Genomic DNA, 23,500 nt, shown 5'->3' on the forward strand with positions numbered 1-23,500 from the left:
ATTCTCTGATATCTGTATTTCAGATTAGGAAGAAGTGCACATTCTAGAGCATTTAGCTAGTGAGAGAGTGAAGAGAAAATAGAGAATGCACTGTTCTATTGAAATCTGTCAATTCTACAGCTTACATAGTGTGACTGCCAGGAGAGAAATGTGATTCTCTTCTAACAGAATTGCAGCTGTCATCCTATTAGATGCTTACACATGTCATACCAAATCTAAGCTAGAGAATCTACCTAGACTATGATCTAATGGTTCTCATTACATCATTTAAATAGACTTAGCAGAAAAACAGAACAAATAGAAGATAGCTTCAGCTCTAAGAAATCTGCTGCAGGATTATATTTCAACAGACCCTTCCTTGTTGTACATGTCAAGTAGTTGAGCATTTCAACTTCAGTGCTTCCTATGGATTCCAAATTGAACTGACCGATATCTTTGATCATTTCTATGTTGACGCTTCTCAACGGTCTTGTTTTGAACATTGTTTGAATTTCAACTAAATTCTTGCATATCAAAAACGCATTTCCAATTTTTGGTATCATGTTGGGTAAGTTTCGTAGTACTCTTTTCAATGAAGTACATCTATATGCGCGCAAAGTCTTTACACTTGGTGGGAGCTCGGGAATCATTTCGGGGTTTGTGCAACGATCCAACAAAAGAGTCTGGAGCTTACTAAGACCATTCATGTTTACTGATAGGCTCAAAAATGGGTTTCCGCTTAGCTTCAAATACTCCAATGAGGATAGGCTACTAAGATCATTGGGAATTTCTGACAGATTGCAGTATGCCATATCTAAGCTTTTTAAAAATTGTGGCAAACTTGCACTGGTAAGTTGGAGATATCTTCTTGGCAATACCCATGATCGGATTGATTGCCACGATTTAACTGCAGATAACAGACAGACTTTCTTCATGTCACTAGGTGGAGAGTCTAACTGATTTTTAACGATCATACTGGCAGGCAGCACAAGATTTGAGCAACCAGAGAGAATAAGTTTCTGGAGAGATTGCAGCATACTAATTCTTATTGGAAGCTTCATGAGATTTTTGCAATCTTTTAGATTCAAAAAAACAAGTTTCTCCAAATCTCCAATGGATTCATCCACCTCTTTCAAATTTATGCAAACTTTAAGGATTAATCTCTCGAGGTTAGGGAATCCTGACAAGTCAGGGGTTGTCACAAATCCATGTGAATGACTGAGATTTAAGATTTTCAGTCTTGGAAGAAACTGTTTTAAAAAAGAAGTAATCAGTTTCTATAAAAATATAATCATCTTTAAATTTGTCCCTAGGCCTCTGTGTGTGTGTGTGTGTGTGAGAGAGCTAGAGAGAGATTAGTAGCATACCTTAGTTCCCTTCCAAACATGTTGGAGGCTGCTGTTCCGCAAGTCAAGAGCAATTAGATTTTCCAAGCGAAAATTGGTTGGTATTGACTTTAAAGCGAATCCTCGCGAAGACAACCATATTAAATTTTTTGAGAAATCTTCATAGCCTCCACTGATTTTTACATTATCAAGCAGCAGGAGTTCAAGATTGTGCATCCTTCTAAATGCCTCTGTTTTGAAACCTATCCCATTTGATACAGGAAATGAGTTTGTTGAAGAAAAACTAATTGACTGCCAAGAGAAGAAACCAAGCCGACGTCGGCTGCTTGAACAGTTTCCATCATAATCTTCAACATGGAATCTTTTTCTGTTACTTCCACTGGATGTTATCTTAGAAGACTCATCTTTTATTAACATAGGAATGTTGAGCATGAGGCCCTTAATAGTTTCTGTACCCTGGTAACAAATAAGAACATTGGGTAAGTAACTTGTCACATGCACAACGCAATTACGAATACATAGACATAAAAGAAGATATTTCTTACAGTTAATTTTCTCAAAACATTAGAGGCATTTTTATTCCACACTCTAGTACGTTTTCCAGGATCCTCAGGTGATTCTTCACGAATAATTCCCCTTCCCATGTCTTGAAGTAATTGGTGCATGGTTAACTTCTTGTTGAATCTATCAATTATCAGAAGACATCAATCAACCAGATTTTGAATTCCAATGTTTGTGGCAAACCCACATTCATCAAGGACTGTAGTTGAAAAATCCTTTTGTTTTCCTATGAAGTAACAGGCTATATGGAGGAACAGACGTTTGTCATGATCTTGCAGAGAATCAAAGCTTATTCTGAGAATCTTTTGAACTTTTCCTTCAGTAATCACATCCAAGTTCTGTAATGCATTTTTCCATACATCTGCAGCTTTTCCAAAGAGAGAAGATCCTAGAACTTGAAGAGCTAATGGAACCCCTCCACAGTGTTGCACTACAGGTCTTGAAAGATCCATGTAACCTGCGCCAGGATGGGGTTGTCTAAAGGCATGCCAACTGAAAAGCTCAAGTGATTCATTCTCATTCAACCCTTTCACCTTAAACATTGCACAATTCTCATGAGCCTTTAACAAATGTTCATGTCTAGTTGTTATGATTATTTTACTTCCTGGATGAAGCCATTCTCGCATTCCAAGAATTGCATTGAATTGTTCCAAGTTGTCCACATCATCAAGAGCAATAAGAACTCTTTTGCAACGTGTCGCCTGTTTGATCTTTGTTATTCCTTCATCCAAGCTGTATATTTTCTTTGCTTTCCCCTTTTGGAGATCTGAAAGAAGGTTCTTTTGGAAGTGAACCAAACCATTGGGAAGTTTTGAAGTTGCTCTAATATCTGCAAGAAAGCTGCTACCTTGAAATTTATAGAAGTTCTGGTTATAAGCAGTCTTGGCAATGGTGGTCTTGCCAATTCCACCCATCCCATAGACTACAGCTACTCCAACATCACTTGATCCATCTTCTAACCACATGTTTAGGCCTTTCACACGATAATCTATTCCAACTACATAGGGATCGACTCTTAATCTCCTATTCCATGTGTGATCCAGTTTATTTCCAATAACTTCAACTATTTCTTGGATAAACTGCGACTCGGACCTATAAATTATGGATATCAAAATACACAAGGCACAATAAGTTATTTCTTTTCAACAAAAAGAAACTTATTTCTTTATTATTTTTATTTTTATTTTATAGAAGAGAATTGATATATATATATATATATCATAGGTTGAAATGAATGATATTAAGGAAATAAACTTTCAAAACAGAAGTGCTGCCATCTAACAACTCCATGAGATTAAAGCAAAAGCTTCACTATAATCTACTTTAAAAAGCATCCAAAAGATAAGAGTGAAAACCACCATTTTGGGAATGAAAAAGTACCGATCTCCTAAGACCATCCCTCCCAAATCTGCAACATCTCTGAGAGCTTTTCTACACTTCTCCACCTTGTCCGTCTCCTTGTTGAAGCGCTGTTGGTGTCTGGCAAAAGCTTCTTCAAAAATTCATGTCTGGTTCCTGACATGGAATGGATCCACATCATAGAAAATCGGCATAACCATGTGCTCATTAGTTTCTCTACGGTCCATGATCGTCACTCGTTCATCCAGGCACCATCTCGAGGAAGCGTAGTCCTTGGAGAAGACAATGATGGATACTCGAGACTCTTGTATTGCTTTTTGAAGCTCTGCTAAAATATTTGCTCCTCTCTCGATTTCATCATCATCTCTAAAAGTGTGGATCCCTGCCACCTCCAAAGCCCTATAGAGGTGATCAGCAAATCCCTTGCGTGTGTCTGTGGCCCTGAAGCTCAAGAATGCATCATAAGTGCACCAGTGAGAGGACGGAGAAGCATCCTGCTGCGCTCTGGTGGCAGCCATTTGTATGTTCAGCTTGTGTTTGTGTCTGAGAAAAAAAATCTTGCTCTATAAAAGAGAACAGAATAAAGATAAGAAAAAGAGGAACGCATGAAAAAGTCACAAAGTTAGTGACCAAAGTGATAAGGTATAACAAAGATCAAACGGGCGATATGTTGCAATAGGAGCTGAGTGCTGTTGGAACTGTAGGACTAACAGGAGCTGAGTCCGAAGATGTGTCGAGTGATTTGCCCCTATTTTTGGGCGGAGCTTTGGAGTGGTCCCCCCAATCCGGGTAACCAATCAATTCGTAACAGCCATCACGAGTATGTTTGCTTCCACCACAGTGAGTGCATTTGCGTTCCGGACGAGAGCTTGTGACTTGAGTTTGAGAAGTACCAGTGGTAGAAGTCGGAGGACCCTGTGGACGTTGGGTGGCTAGGACAGCAATGTTTGGAGTACTGGTCATGGTCAGTCGTTGTTGAGCTTCGCGACGGACATATGCAAAGGTTTGGTCAAGGTCTAATTTAGGTTCTTTGTGCAAGATTTTCCCCTGGACTTGATCAAACTGAGGGTCGAGCCTGGCAAGATGACATCCATGGCAGTGGAAGAATTTTAATGGTAAAAAAATATGTGTTTTGGAATTTGAAGATATGAGGGATGTGGATGGAGATCTGAATTTGGTAAAGAGAAATATGAGTTTGGAGAAATACGAGGAATTTGAGGAATATGATTTTAGGAGCTGAGTTTGAAGAAGTTTGATATGAGGATTTAGGGTTTGTGTTTGAAGAAATTTGATATGAGGATTTAGAGACAACCGAGGATCGATGACTCTGATACCATGCTAAAATATGAATATGGTTTGAATATCTTAGGTTGTTATTTATTCTTCTCCATAAGGAGGTATATATAGGAGTTTACATATGAAGGTTTTACAAGGAATTAGATATAGTAAAGAATTAGGAAAGTATCTCCTAATTGTACAATGATTTATCACTTATATAAAAAAAAGAAAATAAATCCCTTAATTAATCAAGGAAGTAAATCTCCTTAATTAATTAGGAGACTCACATCAACACGCATGACAAAGTCACAAAGTTAGTGACCAAAGTGATAAGGTAACAAAGTCCATGTCTATTGCCCCACCGGCCACTGAACATTTGTGATCTCGATTTTCACACTGAGATGCGAGAGATGTATTGAAGACAAAGCTTCCTCCATCTTGTAACATGCCGACACAAAAATATTATTATTCATGAATTTAATTAATTTTATAAAATATAAAATTATAATTTTGCCTCTGAGAATAGGGATATTTCAGTCATTTTTTTATCCTGTTCAGCTTGTGTTTGTGTTTGGGAAAAACAATCTAGCTCTATGAAAGAGAACAGAATAAAGATAAGAAAAACAGGAACGCATGACAAAGTCACAAAGTTAGTGACCAAAGTGATAAAGTAACAAAGTCTATGTCTACTGCCCCACATTTGTGATCTCGATTTTTACACTGAGATGCAAGAGGTGTATTGAAGACGAAGCTTCCTCTAACAGTAACTCTATATGTATTGAACACCGGTCCATTACTAAATTCCAGAGAAATGGCTTATCGGTCCACTACTAGTAACACCGATATTGTTCCCATTAAATTTCAGAGAAACGGGCCAGTGGTCCACTACTAGCAACACCAATATTATCCCTAACTTAATCACCTACAAAGCCTAGTAAATGTGGGGTTTTATCACAAATGGCATTGATGTTATTATGAGCAGAACAACTTATTATAAGTTGTAATTTATTTAGTCAAGTTTCCGATATGGGATTTTATATTCTTCAACATTAATTTCCTTTAAAATGTGAGGGCGAAACTAAAAGTTAGACTAAATTGCATGGATGAAAAATACGGTCATTCAAGAATATAGATAATATATTCTGTAATAAATGGACTATACTATGCTCACTTGTGATGCAAATGGAAATATACATGTTCAAGCAAATTGACTAAATGATTCATGGAGTGAAAATTAGCTAATGGAAAAAGTGGTCAAGTACTTGATGAATAGTTAAATAATGTGTAGACAGATTAATATACTATGAATATAAATGAAAAACAACAGCCAGTGGACTTGAAGTCATGTGAGCTTCATTTTGATCCAAAATAAATATTGATGGTTTTTTTATTAAAAAAGTCCCTAACGGCTACCAAACTATTATATTGCATCCTTAAAGTTTTTTTGCATCACTTATGGTCTCTAACATTCATATGGGTGCTCAAAAATAATCCCTCCGTAAAAAAAAAAGTTAAATCCCCATTTTATGAGGGATATAATCGTCAGATCAACTCCCTTTTACCTCCTCAGGCTTCAAATATATTTCCTCGAGGTCGTTGTCAACATCATCAGTCCCATTTCTATGCCTTTTTTTTTTTTAAGAAATGATTTTTCAGTCGGGGAAATTGGGTGGTAAAGCTTATCCGTAGAAGTGATTGAGAGAAGTTGGATGAGCAAATGAAAACTATCGAAAAGGGGGAAAGGCTCCAACGTATAAAGGTAAGAATCTATAAAGCAAAGTGTTCATATTTGGTTTGTTTCATGTGGTTGGTGTATGTGTTTATGCTACTACATTTTACGATTTGCGCGACAAAGACAATTTCGTCGCGCAAAGTTAAGCGTGACAGAAAATTCGTCACACACAATCCGTCATGCAAAGAGCGTGAAGAAAGACTTTGCGCGACTAATTTTTTCATTCGTCGCGCAAAACTGTGCGACGGTTATCCTTCATTGCACAAAAGGTTCAAGGACGACACAACTGTTCGTCGCACAAACTTATGCGCGACGAAAGAAGGTTCATTGCACAAACTTATGTGCGACGAAAGAAGGTTCGTCGCGACAACAATGCACGATGGATAATATTCGTCGCACGATTCGTGTCGTAGACATTTGCGGCACTAAGATTTCTTCGTCGCGCAATTCGTGTCTACAACGTTTGCGTGACGAAACTGCCGTTGTCGTGCATATCCTTTTCCCGCGACAAAAGACTTCGTCGCGCAAGAATAAATTATATGTATTTTTTTAAAAAAATTTACCTTTTTTTAATTTTGTAAAATGTGAATTTGCGCGACGAGAAAGGTTTCGTCTCGCAAAATTAATATATATATATTATTTAAATTTAATATTACGTTTGTTTTTTTTATTTTGTAAAAGAAATAAATTTGGTTTTTTTTTTTTGGTAATAAAATGAAATTGCAATAAAAAAAAATGAATTGTAAAGAACACATTTATTGTATAAAATAAAATAAATGTATACTACAAGAGAAATATTTATTGTAAAGAGAAATATTTAAAAAATAATTATGAAAATAAAAAACTAATCAAATAATGTTCCAAAATCTACATTGTTGTCTGGCACATGCGGCTCGGAGGTCTGGGGGTCTATAGGGGCCGTCGTTTGGTGGGGATGCTCGGGGTGGACGGGCTCGAAGATCGGGGCATTAAAATGCGAAACTGGAATGTCGAACTGTGCGAGGGACTGCAGAATGACCGATATCTGACTCTAAAGAGTGCCCACGTGTGCTGTCAAAGTACTTACCTGACTGTTTGACTGCGCTGATGAACGGGGTCTAGGTTCCCTCAACCTGGCATTCCCCATCCCTTGACAATATGTCCCCGATCTCCTCCCTAGAGTCTGATCCAACGTCTCCGTCAACATCTGAAACCCAGCATCCTGTGGAGGATCCACAGACTCGATCGGAGTATCGGGAGGAAGTTGGGAGGTGGACTCCTGAAGAACCAACTGGCTCCTCTCCACCATCGTCGTCTGTTTAGCATAACATAAAATATAAATTAAAACATTCATATAATAACCTTTAAACTTGAATGCGTAACATAAGAATTAAAATTAAATAATACTTACATGAAGGGACTCGGCCAACTCATTCCCAGGTCGAACATAAACATCGCCAAAGACGTCGATCTCTGGGAATTTGGACACCCCCTAAATTGAACAAGAGAAGAAAAATAGTAGTACGAAAAAAATAAATTAAGAATAATGACATATTAAAAATTAAATAAAAATTATTTTATTATTACCTGCCGCCGTGCATCCATCCTATAGGAGAAGGGCCTGGAACTTGAATGATGGAGAATAGTCTTCTTCTTCTTATTGCCCTTATTGACTTTGGCTTTATTCTATTATACAAAAAATAAAACGTATTAGTTGAAATTGAAATGAAATATAAAAAATTAAATAAACATTAGTAAGAAATATATAATAAATTTGAAATTCATATTACAAATTACCACAAAAGCGGGGGCCTGAAAATGAGCGCAGAGCCACGCCCAACTATCCTCCCGACCCTCAAGCTCCTTGGGGCAACCCTCCTGAAGAGCGACTTGCGGATCATCAAACGCCTCAAAATAGTGGTGCAAATCGCTCTTCCACTGTTTGTACCTCTCAGAGAAGAGTCTGTTGACGTACGCCAACAACTCGTCGTCGAGGTCCTCCAACTTGTAGTTCGTCTGCAATAAATTAATTACATACATTAAATAATAGAAATATAAAGTTTGAAAGAAAAAGAATTAAAAGGCCTACATACCGACAACTGGCCACGAACCTCTGTCTTGATCTCGTCAGGCATGACCTTCTAAGACTTCCATTGCATCGGGCAATGGCTCCAAACGACATGACCAATGTCGTGGGCCAAGGAGCTATGCAACTCCGCCGTCGGTGCAGCCCGATGTCGCTCTCGTATCCAATGCTGATATGACTGTTGGTCACCCGGGTGACCTTCGCCGTCTTCAACTGCCTACACGGCCCTCAGGTGTTCTTCTTGGCTGCAAAGAAAGATGACAATAATGTTAAATAAATAACAAATTTAACTATGAAATACACACACAAAAACAAAAACAAAAGCAAAAATAAAAATAAAAATAAAAATAAAAAGAACTGGAGTTGAAGGAAATCTATACCTGGCTGTGACCCCGACGCATCAGTTGATGTGGTGTCGGGGGTGCTGGTGGGCCGATGACACCGCTGGCGCTAACAGGCTTCCCACTGATGAAGCCGATGAAGCAGGCGCCTGGGACCCCACGGGACCAACTGCCAAGTGGTCCATCAGTGCTTGCGCAGTGGCAGCAGATGTCGGCTGTGCTGGGGGCTTCGAACTCTGTGTAGTCGTCACCGCCCTATTACGTCTAATCAGGTCTGACATCTGCACAATTTCATTAATACACATACAAATTAATAAAATATACGAATATTTGTAAGCAATACAATTTTATTAAGATTCTTGACCTAGGGTTTGCGAGTTCGAAGTATCCGGGACTCTGATCCACAATTCGTCGAATCCTACATGATCCTAGAAATACAAGGTACAACATACGTGAGTTTGAGTTCGATCTAACGGTCCGAACATATCAAACTCGAAAATCGCACAATAGGCAAAATCCGTTCGAGACTCAGACGGTAACAAAATTCAAATCCGAACAGACCTACGCGCTCGTGACAACTAGGGGATTGCACTGGGACCCAAAGCACGAGTGCTACAATATCCCACGCGCCACCACAAGCGCCGATAGTGCGTGGGTGTCCAAAGTGATACCAATCTTCGGAAAATTCTAAAAACTAAGGGCCAAGGTTCCTACCCTTGGTTGAAAACATCAATTGGAGCCACTATTGTTCTCGGACCTACCCCGAAAAATGGCCGGAAGTGGCGGGAATTTAAATTCAAAAACCGGCCAAAACTTGGGGTTTAAAATTGATTACATTATTGCGACAATTAATGAAATCCTACCCAACCATCAGCTTCAAAAATAGTCCAGAAACCGTACCTCAGGTGTCGGATTTGGTGGCCGGAGGAGAGAGAACGAGGTCGGCGAAGATTTGATGAAAACCGAGCAAATTCCAGCGGCAAGCTCGATGGTGACGACGGGGAGCCCCAGGGTTCGCAGGTTGAGGCGGCGCGGTCTAAATTCCGGTGGGGTAGGGGGCTGAGGTGACGGCGGAGAGAGAGAGAGAGTTAGGGCAAAAAATCAGAAAATGGGGAAGAAGGAGGTGCTCGCGTCGTTTTTGAAATTTTATTCGATTTTGCCCGATGAATAACTAAAAGCGTCGTGCAACATATTTTAAATGAATCTTGCGCGAGGAAATAGATTTAATTACCTCGTGCAATGTTGTGAGTCTGCCAAAATTTGGGTTTAGGGTAGGGTTGTGTGATTTTGCGCAACGCATAGTCATATATTTCGTCGCGCGAGAGAGAAAGTAAAAACTTTGCGCGACGAATACCGAACGTTGTGCAACGCAGATAACGCTATCCATCGCGCAGGGTTGTGATTCCGCCAAAATTTTGGGTTTAGGGTTTATAGGGGGAGAGAGAGAAGGTGAAAGGTCTGCCAAGATTGCGCGATGAAGAAGTTCCCCTTTCGTCACTTAAGCTTGTCATTGCCTAAAATTTGGGCCAAGTGTTCAGGGGGAAGAGTGTAAGGTCTGAATGAGATTGCGCGAAGAAGACGTACACCTTCGTCGCGCAAGCCTACTTTCTGTGCACTTTGCGCGACTGAGATACCCTTTTCGTCGCTCAAGATTTGGATTCGCCAAAAATTTGGTCAGGGGGGGAGAGCGTGAAATGTCTGACTGAGATTGCGCGACGACGAAGCAATATTTTCGTCGCGCAAGCCTGTTTTCTGCACACTTTGCGCGACGGATAAACTTTATTCATCACGCAAACCCTAAACTCTAAACCCTAAAACCTAAACCCTAAACCCTAAATCCTAAACCCGAAACTAGTTTCAATGATCCAACCGGCAAACTTGTTTTTTTATACTTCGAGATCATATACGCCGAAAATTGAAAAAAGCAAACATTAAGAGATCAAGTAACGGGACAAAACTTTTCAACGGTTCTAAATGAAAAGTCATGATTTAATGGTTATTTAACTCATATTTTGATGATTTTTTACAGCTACATTTCTTGACCCTATATGAATACAATGATTGAATTTGATCTTCAATTTAAGATGTTTACACTAGGGGATACCACATAATCTTATGTTATATTTAACGAAAGTATAAATAAACTCTTCATTGTTGGTGCATATATGATTTTGATGGCATACGCATTCTACGAAACTAGTTTCAATAATCCAGCCGTCAAACTTGTTTGTTTATACTTTGAGATCATAGACCCAAAAAATCGGAAAAAAAGAGATCAAGTAACAGGACAAAACTTTTCGACGGTTATAAATGAAAAGTCATGATTTAATGATTATTTTAACTCTGATTTTGATGATTTTTTACAGCTACACTCCTTGACCCTATATGAATACAATGAACTAATTCGATCATCAATTTCAAATATATATGTGTATATATATTATATTATAACAGTAAAATAATATTTGCGCGATGAGAGGTATCCTTTCGTCGCACAAAATTTCATCATGCGACGGATGTTAGGTTATCGTGCAATGTTTTAACTTTACGCGACCAGTGGATTCTGGGTCGCGCAAACTATGCGCGACGAGGAGTGATTTGTCGCACAAGGATTTGGCGCCATTTACATATTTAGGTCAAATTGTGTATCATTTTCATTTTTTTAAAATGTTTTGTGTCAATAATTTTCAAACTTTGTATCAAAAGGGTTTGGATATATTTATTTATCAATGTTTTATAACAAATTTTTTTTTCATTTTTCATTTTCTTGTATATGTCAATTTATTTAATAATGTCTCACGCGGTTGTTGTTGCGTTGACCTAACTCGCTTGTTCTTTTTCTTTTATAAAGTGAAGTGATAAACTTTCATAAACTCATGAAAAGTCAATAAAAGTTAGAATTGGATACAACCCCCTTAGGTTAGATTGTTTATCATTTTCATTTTTTAAAAGTGTTTTGTCAAAATAAATTTAAAAATTATTATTAAAAGGGTTTGGATATATTGATTTACCAATGTTTTATAACTAAATTTATTTTAATAATGTTTCATTTCTCCACATATATAAGGTTTGGATATACCAACTACATATATTCAAACATTTGTATTACACAAAATCTATACACTAGCATAATAAAATTACAAAAAAATTCATTATTCATCATCTGAACTATAATAACTTTCGTTATCGTCGCTATCATCACTTTCGGTCTCCCAATCCTCCTCCTCCTCCTCCTCTATAACTTCATCATCGTCATTGCTCGGGCCCACTGCAACATCGTATCGCGGAAGATCACCGAGGTCAATTGTAATTGACTGAATCGGTATTTCGATTGAAGACACTCCTTGTATTTAAAACGGTTCTTGTATAACATTTGTATCTCGAAGTGTTTCCGCATCATTTTCCATTGAAGATTCTAAACGTTGGTCAGCCACATTGTCGACGTCGTTGTTAGTTGGGTCTAATTCTGGTATAGCATACACGTTTCTATGATCCATCTTCTGAATAACTTTCCAACCACTTCCGGCTTTAGGGTCATCTAGATACACAATTTGTGTTGCCATGTTTGCCAAAATGTAAGGGTCGTCATCATACCAAGTTCTGTTAATGTTCACAGATAGTAAGCCATGGTCGATTTTAACACTTCCCGGCCTATTTGGGTAGCTATCAAACTATCGACACTTAAACATGATTACTTGGTATTGATCTTTGTAAAGTAATTGAACGACAGTTGGGAGTTTGCCATAGAAATCAATGTTCGTACTTTCGCCTCCACCTGGGACATGGACACCGCTGTTTTGCGTACACAACTTGTCATCTCCTGCAGCCCCCAAACATTTGATGCTGCTAATATAACAACCCGAGAACAATTCAGCGCGAATCGGGCTGAACGCCAAGTTATATCACTCATCACTGTAAGTGTAGGAATTTGATGATTAGAACTTATTCACCTAATATTATACAAAACCATTCACATGTTAGTCTGACAAAATTAAATAGCACAATTTATATTTTTCAAATACAAAACACTTATAACTTACAGAATCCAAAAACCATGGTGGAAACAATTCACGGTATTTCTGGGCAACCAAATGTGATGGATGTTCTCGCTTCATCATCTCTTCATGCTGCCATTATCTCATCACAATTGTTCAGTATGAACCAATGCGCTACCTCCATGTCATTTTTAGAAAACGACTATCCTCGTCCAGGATCTCCAAAGGGTAGTGTGATTTGGGCAAAAAGAGAAAGTTTTTCCTTTCTCATACCTTCGTCATTATTGCGCTGAGGACGATTGAAAGCCATCTCCACATCTTTTAAATACATTCCACAGAAAGTAAGCGACTCGTATTGAATCCAAGCCTCTATAATTGATCCTTCGGGCTTCGCCCTGTTGTGTACACTTTTTTTCAGCTCTCCGAGACTCCTGTCAAAATAAAACAATATGATACAAATTAGCAAGCTTGTGATAATGATGCATACACAAACGATAAGGATTATATACCTTTCTATTTGATACATCCAGCGATAGTTGACAGGACCAGTAAGCAATGCCTTTTCTGGCAAGTCAACCATCACGTGCATCATACTTGTGAAGAAAGCTGGAAGAAATATCATCTTAAACTTGCATAGAACTTGGACAATGTCATGGCGCAACTAAAACATGTGTGTCTTTCGCAATGTTTTTACCGTCAGTTAGGAAAAAAATTTGGACAACAACATGATTAGCTTCAATACATCTTCCGGCAATAGATGTCGAATACCCACAGGAAGTAAGCGTTGCATAAACACATGGCAGTCATGACTCTAAAGTCTAGTAAATTTACCCCCGTCAACATTCACGCAACGTGCGATATTAGAAGCATACCTATCGGGAAACTTTACAGACGATACAAACTTTAGAAACTCTTTTTGTCATTCGGTTTCATAGAAAAGAATGCAAGATCCCTTCTAGCTTTATCACTATCCCTATTCATCCATAAACCCCTTCGTATGCCCATTCTTTCCAAATCAAGACGAGCTTTGATTGTGCCCTTTGTCTTGCCCTTGATATCTAGAATCGTGCCCACCAATGTGTCAAATACATTTTTCTCAACATGCAGCACATCTAGGTTGTGCCTCAATTTGAGTTTCGACCAATATGGGAGCTTAAAAAAATAGGCTTGTGCGCCCAGTTCATATGTGTAGAAGGTCTGGTCCGACTAACTATTTTTCTGAACGAAGCAAAATTCAAACAGTTAAGCTGTTCCAAGATCTCATCACCAGACCATTTTCTAGGTCTAAGGCGACGCTCTGTGTTCCCGTCGAACTCTTTATCTTTTTCCCGCCACTCGTGGTCCCATAGCAACCATCTCCGATGACCAAGGTAACAAACTTTTCTAGCTTACCAACCAAAAGTTACATCTTCCTTGCATACAGGACATGCCATATAACCCTTTGTGCTCCAGACAGAAACCATTGCATATGCTGGAAAATCATTCACAGTCCATATAACTGCTGCCCACAAAGTGAACATCTTCCCAGTTGATTTATCGTACGTGCGAATACTGTTTGTCCATAAATCCTTCAGCTCATCAACCAGCGGCCTTAAGTAAACATCGATTGACCTGCCAGGATCCTTAGTTATCAAAACAGTCATCATCATGTATTCTTTTTTCACGCATTTCCAAGGCGGCAAATTATATGGGAATACTAAAATCGGCCAAGTGCTGTGGTGTTGGTTTAGAACCCCATACGGATTGAATCCGTCAGTGGCAAGTCTCAATCTAACATTTCGGGGATCAGCAACAAACTCGAGGAACGTTCGATGGAACTCTTTCTATGCCTCCCCATCTGCAGGATGCCGCATCACATCATCGTCTACCCGTTTTTCCTTATGCCATCTCATGTCTGTGGCAGTATGCGTCGACATATACAATCGCTGCAACCTAGGTTTCAGGGGCAGATAACGTATGATTTTTTGTGGGATCTTAGTCATCCTATTCTGAGATGTCATTTTGAACCTCGACTCATTGCATATAAGGCATGCATCCAACGTTTCATGGTCCTTGTAGAATAACATGCAATTGTTTTTGCGAGCGTGAATTTTTTCATAACCCAATCCAAGTCCTTCTGCGCGTGTTTATGGTCTTTCGGCAAACAATTGTCTGTCGGAAGCATTCTCTTGAAAACCCCCAAAAAGTAATCGAAACATAGGTTCAACATACGATACTTTATTTTTCCTTGCATAAGCTCTACAATGGCCGTGAGAACGGAAAAGCTCTCGCCCCCGGGTATAACTCTTGGTTGGCATTTTTTAACAATTTTTCATATTATTCAAACTCCGCACTGTCTATTGGTGTAGGCACGTCATCTTCCCATTCGTAATTGATGTTGGTCGATGCAAATGGAAAAGCATCCTGTATAATATCCATGACTTGATCATTAGGATCCACAATAGGTTTCAACATTGTCCATTCTTGTGGCATTTGAAGACAAAGCATGATGGTCTAATTGTTCTTCGTGAAGGTTCCAAATGCTATATGTCTCAATCATTCCATTCCTTACTAAATGAAATCCAACATTTTCAATTGTCTCCCACAACATGTTATTACACCTCCTACAAGGACAACGGACTCTAGTTGCACCCGGGTTGTGTCTACGTGCAAACTCAATAAAATCCTCGATTCCATCCAAGTATTCCTCTGCGCATCTATTCGGGTTCTATATCCACCTTCTGCTCATAATTCCTGAAACCACAATCACAACACAACAATCACAACAACTTCATACGAAGTTATAATGTCACCTTATGCCTCCGGTAAGGGCCCTATCCCATTCGGGAATGCATAGTCCTGTCACGTAACCTACGGCTACATGAGATTAGATTTCGACATGGATGAATTTGGGCAGCATCTCGATACAGTTCTTGATGTGGGCATAGGTATAAATACCTACGTACCACCCGAAAAACGTACCGAAATGACACATAAATCTCCATAATCGAAACCTAATCCTGTAGCCATAGATTACGTGACAACACTATGCATTCCAAACTGTCCAAATAGTGGGACAATTCAAGAATTAATTGGACTGCAGTCATGCTTTACGCATCCATGCACGAAATTCAACTAATCTCGAACGGGAAACTAAGTGTTACTAAACATAAAAATAAAAGTACGAAGTTAATTTCAAATCAACTTTGTATATCACAACACATTGTGCTACGTCACGCACAATTTAACAACATAATATAAATATAACTTCACAAAAAAAAAAAACTAACTTTAACATTTTTAATATATAAAACGAATAAAATACATTCTCAATCGTTCTCCACTAATCGCTAATTACAAATATCCCTAACGAGAACAAAATTAATAGCATTAGTACGAATTTACATTAATACTTTTAAACTAACGACAAAAAATACTTACCCAATGAACGTACTGAATTCCCAGCAGAGGCAGCGGCAGAGAGGTTGAGGGAGAGGCAGAATGCTATTTTTTTTGCATTCTGCCTCTCCAATGGCAGAATTCTAATATGAAGAAGAAGGACTTTGTGCGACAAACCCTTGATTTCGTCGGGCAAACTGCCGTCCCGAAGAACCATTTTTTCGTTGCACAAAACGACTTTTTTCGTCGCGCAAGCACGTGTCGACATCAAACTTTTGCGCCACGCGTGACATGATTCGTCGCACAAACTTTTGTCACGCAAATTCTAATTATCGTCATGTAAAAACAACTTTCCGTCGCGCAAGAATGTACCGATATCAAACTATATGCGACAAAAACTATTTCCGTCGCGCAAAAAAAAAAAATCCCCCCTCAAGTATTTTGGGGCCAAAAAAAAATATCCATCGTTTTCTTACGCGACGATAAATGATGTCGTCGCGCTAAGGTGTCTTTTGCAACGAAACCTGCAGCCAATTAACGGGATCCACTATTTTGTGTTCACCTTTACGCGACAAAGTGTCCTATAGTTGCGCTAGGTTTTCTTACGCGACGATTCTTCTTGCCATGCAAGTGTTTTGCACCAAAAAAAAAAGACGATTTTTTTTCCTCACTTTGCGTGATGAAATAGAATTCTTGTCACGCTAAGAAATTGTGTGCTTCGAAAAATTTGGTCGCGCCAGTTTTCAATATTTTGGGCGACGAATATTTTTTTCCGTCGTTGTCGTGTATTTTGCGCGACGAATTCGTGTTCATCACGCAAAATCTCGTCGCGCAAATAGTAAAACTTAGTAGTGTTATTGTAGAAAGGCTTTGAAATAGATACTGTTGGTTTGTATTATGTATGTTATTAGGGCTTCTAATAGGTAATGAAGGAAAAAATACTTCAATTGTTGGGATTGATTAAGTGTTTGTTCTGGCAGATCCTGACAAGCTTAATCTTGAGATTCACTATAAAGGTACACTGATGCAATTTGCTGTCGGAAAAGGGGAATATGAAGGGCAAAATGAGGTACTAAAAATGGAGAAGTTAATATACAGGAAGAAAGGGGAAGAGATGGGAATGCTAGGGCAAATGAAGAGGGTGATGAAGAAGATGGAGGGAAATGGTGCCAAATTGGCGGCAAATAGGTCTGAGACATTGAAGAGGTCAAAAGGGATTGATTTGACGATTATATCCCTCATTTTTTTGACGGAGTGACTATTTAAGAGCACTCATATTAACATTAGGGGCCACGAGTGATACAAAAAAAATTTAAAGATGCAATCTAATAGTTTCGCAAACGTCAGGGACGTTTTGTGATAAAAAGCCAATACTAATTTATTGACAAATGTAAAACAGATAAAGATAAAAGAAAGATGAAACATAACTAAAGCCAAGTGGAGTCAAAGTCAATGTTGATGACTTATCTCCATGAAAGTTTCAAGTCAAAGCTAATGAGGACCATTTGGGACCATTCTCTCAAATTAAATGTTGTGCATTCTCCACCTCTAGTTGATAATTATAGTTGCTCTCCGTCTCCGCCATGCTCAAATTTCAATTGGATTGAAACCTTGCGCTCTCTCTGCCTCCAAGAATCTGCTCGAAAGCATGTCTGAGCATTTGCTCATACCTATCCGTGTTTGCAACACCTTACATAATAATAACTTAAAAAATTGTTCAAATAAAAGAAAAAAAATGCAGTCCCAACTTATGGTGCAGCTCGTCATACCTATCCATCTTTCATACACAATATGAAACGTTTTCCCCTGTGGGGTATAGGGAGCTGCTGCTTCTGTTCCTCCCCAGTCCCTAGCAAACCGCCAATGACATAAAGATCAGTGCAAAAATTCATATTTAGAACAAATGGAATCATCGTCCAGCCCTAAACAAAAATTGATGGAGGCCTTAGGCTCCTATTGAAAATCAAGATGAGCTGGGTTCCCCGAGCTCAATCTGAATTGATATTGGTCCTTATAATTACAAGGAAAGTATTTTCCCATCTGCAGTTGATACTTTGAAGCAGACAGAGACACATCTCCACCAAGCACATTCTGCCTCCAAGGAGATGCTTCCTGTTGGATTGTTATATCTTGATCACTATTTGATAGCACACCCTTACCCTTATATCATCAAGAGCAAGATCGTCGTTACCGAATTGGATGGCTTGGTGCAGGGCCTCCTCGGTGAGTTGAGAGCGGTAGGATCCCACGGTAGTTTTGGGGCGGCCCAAGTGCATTTTGGAGACGAATTGGGTGGAGCGGCGGCCGAAAAGGGTGACAAGATCGGATTTTGGATGAGGGAGAAGGCAGAGTAAGGAAAATGAGGAAGTGGGTGTGGAAGTGGGTGTTTTTGCTGCAGTGCGTCATGCTTGGGATGGTAAAGGCAAAGGCTTTGGGAGAGAAACTTGTTGCTTCGTCCATTGATTGCTTTTGCGGATCTTTTAGGTGCTAAATATTTTATTTAAGGGCAAACTACAGTAAACCCCCCAACCTATAGGGTCATTTACGAGTTCATACCCGATTTTGGGGACATTTATGAGTACATACTCAACGTCACGGAAAACCTACAGATTGCCCTCTCTGTTAGCGAGTCCGTCAGGAAATCTATTATGTGCCTACGTGGCGTCTAGCTGGACAATTTTTTAAGGGCATTTTCGGCAGATCAAGTCCCTGGGTTTCGCGCCCAAAACAACACATAGTTTACTTTAATTCAAAAAAGAAAAACAGAAAACCCCCAAATCGAGTTCCATATCTAAGCCTCCACTCAGACCTAGCCCCCAAATCAATAGAAGTGGATGCCCAGGTTCCAATTTGAAGAAAACAAAGACGACGATGTCAAGGAGGTCAATGATGTTTGTAAATCGAAGATGCGAAGTGGGCTAGCCTATTTGTCACTGCGGCAATCAATGTTGTCTGACGATGTCGTGGACTGACAACAACCCTGGGAGAAGATTTTGGGGCTGCGCCGATTATGGGGTAAGAAGAGGTTGTGCATTCTTTGAATGGTATGATCCACAGGTATGCAAAAGGTCCAAGATTGTGATATCTGGATTAATCGATTGCGTAAGGAAGAAGAGGAAAACCAAAAATTGAAAAAAGAGGTTGGAGCTGCCTTGAAAGCACAAAGATTTCTACGAGCAAGTGTTCTGGGTCCTTGGATTTTTTTGATTGTGTTGTTGGGAATGCTAGTACTGGAATGGAGAGACTCTGGATCTTCCAAGAATGTATGCACAATTGTTAGGGAATTTCCAATTAAACAATTGCTTGAAGGCAAATTCCATTATATTTTGAGTTCAAAATACATACATACTTTTCCAACATTTGCAGCTCAAATTTACAAAATGAACATGAGCACCTAATCTGGAATACAATAAAACAACTATCAAAAGTAAACTTATCAGGCCACATCACAAAACCAGAAGTTGTACTAGTTCAAAATAAAATGGAATTTGCATAAACTAAGAACTAAGAACTAAGAGCCTATGTTCTCTGTCTCTTGGATGCTCTCAATCCTATTCCAGCAGTTTCAGCTGCATTTGGCTGGGAAGCATTTAGTGCAGCCTTCTTTGCAGCAACAGCAGCCTTTGCCCTTGCATATGCAAGCTTTCTCCTAACTCTTGTAGCTACTTTTGCTTTATCCTACAGATAAAATACACTTTCAACTTCAAACAATAAAACAATGAAATTGCTTTTCCATTTTAAGGAAGAAACAACATAACATTTCATCAATAGCCTAGCAATAAAAATAGGCATTCACAGCAGCAACTGAAGGGTCTTGGTTAGATATTTTTCTTGGTCTTCCTTTACCCCTTGAAAGGGGTTTTTCCTATTGAGGTAGATTCCGATGGTGAGTGGTTTTGTTATGGCCAGTTGAGCCACAAATACTACACCTCATTTGCATTCCTTGTCTTCCTAACCATTTTTTCCTAGTCTTATCTATTCTCTCTTCAACTCCTTTTATCCTCACCTTTCTAGGTCTTCCAAGTTGTCTAGTGTAGGCTGGTGGCTTTATTGCTGTCTGGTTGGTCTTCTCCCATAGTTGTGATCCATTAATTAGCATAATGAGATTGTTATAGAGGGCCATGTACCTATCCCAATTGAAAGGACCCGCCTCGAATTTTCTGAAACCCGAGACGAATCCTGTGGAAATTCCCGACAACACCCCGATGCCGAGCCCACTTACTAAAGACCGAGACTTTCTGCCGAAATTTCGACAGAGTCTCCCCTGTAAATTGGACATTTCCCAAAATTATAACCTGCATAAAACACAATTTAATATCCACAACTGGCAGCATGCACAATATAATTTCATGCAATTCACATAAACGGTCTTCGGCCTTCCTATAATTCTCAACTACCAAGTATGCTAGCAAATCAATTCATGCCTTAAGCAAGGGAAACGATAAATTCAAAATATAAATTATGACTATTAAATTTCAACATGCATCATTTAACCTTTCATATTTCAATATACGAGGTTTTAGCCTCCTAACACAATCACATCTATGTCCGTGGCTGCACCTAATAACTTTAGGCTGCCTACGTACTCTCCCTGAGGGATCAAGCCACACGTAATTCTTCCTTAGAACCCAATTCCACAGATAGGCAATACCTTATTTCATTTCCCTATATTTCACATAATCTCCCAATACGCCGGTACTACCAATGCCACGTATGGGGCCTGTCAACACGCCGGATAACCTATGCCATGTGCGACCATACCATACTATCACAATATCTCCCCATACGCCAGTACAACCAACGCCACGTATGGGGTCTGTCTCAACACCGGATAACCTACGCCACGCGAGACTTGCACATCATATCACATATCTCCCTATACGCCGGTACAACCAACGCCACATATGGGGTCTGTCGACACGCCGGATAACCTACGCCACGTGCGACCTCAACATAATATCATAATATCTCCCCATACGCCGGTAAAACCAACGCCACGTATGAGGCCTGTCTCAACGCCGGATAACCTACGCCACGCGAGACCTGCACATCAGATCATATATCCGCCCATACGTCGGTACAACCAACGCCACGTATGGGGTCTGTCGACATGCCGGATAACCTACGCCACGTGTGACCTCAACATAATATCATAATATCTCCCCATCCGCCAGTACAACCAACGCCATGTATGGGGTATGTCACACCCCGAGATCGGCTCTGCCGTAGCACGATATTGTCCGCTTTGGGCCCCCCTCTCTGCCCACACGGTTTTGTTTCTGGGAACTCACGAGCAACTTCCCAGTGGGTCACCCACCTGGGATTGCTCTGGCCCCCAACTCGCTTAACTTCGGAGTTCCTACGACTTCGAAGTCAATGAGCTCCCAAAAGGCATCGTGCTAGATGGATGCAGGTGTGCACATATAAGGCACATCACCCCCTCTCCGTTGGTTGATGTGGGATCTTACAATCCACCCCCCTTAAGGGCCTGACGTCCCCGTCGGCACACTCGCACCACACGACAGAGTGGCTCTGATACCAAATTGTCACATCCCGGGATCAACTCGGCCGTAGCACGATATTGTCCGCTGTGGGCCCCCCTCTCTGGCTCGCACAGTTTTGTTTCTGGGAGCTCACGAGCAACTTCCCAGTGGGTCACCCATCCTGGGATTGCTCTGGCCCCCAACTCGCATAACTTCGGAATTCCTACGACTCCGAAGTCAGTGAGCTCCCAAAAGGCCTCATGCTAGATAGATGCGGGTGTGCACATATAAGGCACATCACCCCCTCTCCGTTGGTTGATGTGGGATCTTACAGGGCCTGTCTCACTGCCGGATAACCTACGTCACGCGAGACCTACACATCATATCATATATCTCCCCATACGCTGGTACAACCAACGCCACGTATGGAGTCTGTCGACACGCTGGATAACCTATGCCACGTGCGACCTCAACATCATATCATAATACCTCCCCGTACGCCGGTACAACCAACGCCACATATGGGGTCTGTCTCAATGCTAGATAACCTACACCACGTGCGACCTCAACATCATATCATAAGTCTCCCTATACGCAGGTACAACCAACGCCACTTATGGGGTCTGTCTCAACACCGGATAACCTACGCCACGCGAGACATGCACATCATATCACATGTCTCCCCATACACCGATACAACCAATGCCAAGAATGGGGCCTGTCCGCACGCCGGATAACCTACGCCATATGGGACCTAACTTTCACAAGGTGGTACTTGTAGCGTAACCATAATCCGGAGAGGTACCTAAGGTAGTGCGTATAACACTTCAAACTGACATACTAGACTCTTTTGTACCCTTATACAAACATATAATAATATAATATATATATTAATTCTAATATTGTGTAAACCTCAACAATAGTCTAGCACCCGATAATCCCCCTGGAAAGGTGAGATTTCTCAGGGAGACTCACGGTCAACCAAGGGTCAAACGGGCCTATGGGGCCTAATTCCGATCCGAAAGTTCCTATGGGTTTCTATAAGGTATAGGACACTCGTCCTGCAAGTTTGGTCCAGATCGGAACAGTCGGATCGCTCACGATCGCACAATCTGACGGTTATTATAAAACATAAACTTTAAATTATTTATTCGGAACAACTGGGGCTCCGATTCACAATCCGTGAATTCCTACGCGATCCTAGAAATACCTAGATTAACATATATTATATTCGAGACCATCCAACAGTCAGAACCTATCGAATCCGGATAACGCACAATATGCGAAAATCCGTTCAATAGTCAAACGATGTTCGAATTGAGATCCGCAAAATCCTACGCACTCGTGACAACCAGAAGATCGCATTGGGACAATAATGCCCCTCTGCTACAGTGTCCACGCACCGCCACACACGCGGGCAGCGTGGGGGTGTCCAAAGCGATAAAGCTTCGCCGGAAAATCTCAACATCTTGGGCCAAGACTTCTACCCTAGGTATAACACCCTATTTGGAGTCACTTTTGTTCTTGGGCCTACCCCATAAAGTGACCGGAAGTGGCCGAAAACAAACTCCCAAAATCGGCAGAATTTCAAATCGAAGATCAACTATCCTAGGCTCAAAATTAACGAAATCATATCCAACCATCAGCTAGAGCATGGAAAATAGGTGGAAAACCATACCTTACTTGTCAAATTTGGAGAAGAAATGAGAGAGAACGAGCTCCTTGAATTTTGGATTAAAACCGGTCGGATTTTTGCGTTTTTCGGTGAGCACAGGTGGTTCCAGTGGCTGGGATTGGTCGGGATGGGAAGAGGAGGATGGCACGGTTCTTTGGGACCGGTGCCACCCCAAGCGGTGGCCGGATGCAATGGTGGTGGCCCAAAAACCACTGCGGTGAACAGTAATAGGGGCTGTTCTGCGCGCGCAAGGAGGGGGGGGAGAGAGAGAGAGAGAGAGAGAGAATCAGATTTTTATAAAAAATCTC

The 23,500-nt window shown here is 40.3% G+C and overlaps 2 protein-coding genes across 2 annotated transcripts; both read right to left on the minus strand.

Annotated features, from left to right (window-relative positions):
• LOC18765991 (disease resistance protein RML1A) lies at nt 264-1,990 on the minus strand. The gene is made up of 3 exons (XM_020559946.1): nt 1,871-1,990; nt 1,347-1,781; nt 264-1,229 (listed from the first exon to the last, which is right to left on the minus strand). Exons 1-3 carry the CDS (start codon nt 1,988-1,990, stop codon nt 264-266), a joined length of 1,521 nt encoding a protein of 506 aa, XP_020415535.1.
• LOC109948046 (TMV resistance protein N-like) lies at nt 1,939-12,938 on the minus strand. Its single transcript, XM_020559947.1, has 6 exons — nt 12,930-12,938; nt 8,763-8,942; nt 8,032-8,250; nt 3,443-3,808; nt 3,267-3,355; nt 1,939-2,978 (listed from the first exon to the last, which is right to left on the minus strand). Exons 1-6 carry the CDS (start codon nt 12,936-12,938, stop codon nt 2,030-2,032), a joined length of 1,812 nt encoding a protein of 603 aa, XP_020415536.1. The 3' UTR covers nt 1,939-2,029.

Source organism: Prunus persica, chromosome G3 (assembly GCF_000346465.2).
Source record: "Prunus persica cultivar Lovell chromosome G3, Prunus_persica_NCBIv2, whole genome shotgun sequence".
In the NCBI taxonomy this organism is placed as follows: domain Eukaryota; kingdom Viridiplantae; phylum Streptophyta; class Magnoliopsida; order Rosales; family Rosaceae; genus Prunus; species Prunus persica.

What these genes read in the sequence shown, in the direction of transcription:
- LOC18765991 (XM_020559946.1), bottom strand. Translation starts at nt 1,990, where the DNA reads ATGCACCAATTACTTCAAGACATGGGAAGGGGAATTATTCGTGAAGAA. An exon ending in ATGTTTTGAGAAAATTAACT is followed by an intron (nt 1,782 to 1,870) that starts GTAAGAAATATC and finishes ATTTGTTACCAG; the next exon opens with GGTACAGAAACTATTAAGGG. An exon ending in ATGTTTGGAAGGGAACTAAG is followed by an intron (nt 1,230 to 1,346) that starts GTATGCTACTAA and finishes TTTTTAAAACAG; the next exon opens with TTTCTTCCAAGACTGAAAAT.
- LOC109948046 (XM_020559947.1), bottom strand. An exon ending in TTCAGGCCCCCGCTTTTGTG is followed by an intron (nt 3,809 to 8,031) that starts GTAATTTGTAAT and finishes TCTCTTTTATAG; the next exon opens with AGCAAGATTTTTTTTCTCAG. An exon ending in GAGAAACTAATGAGCACATG is followed by an intron (nt 3,356 to 3,442) that starts GTTATGCCGATT and finishes AGACACCAACAG; the next exon opens with CGCTTCAACAAGGAGACGGA.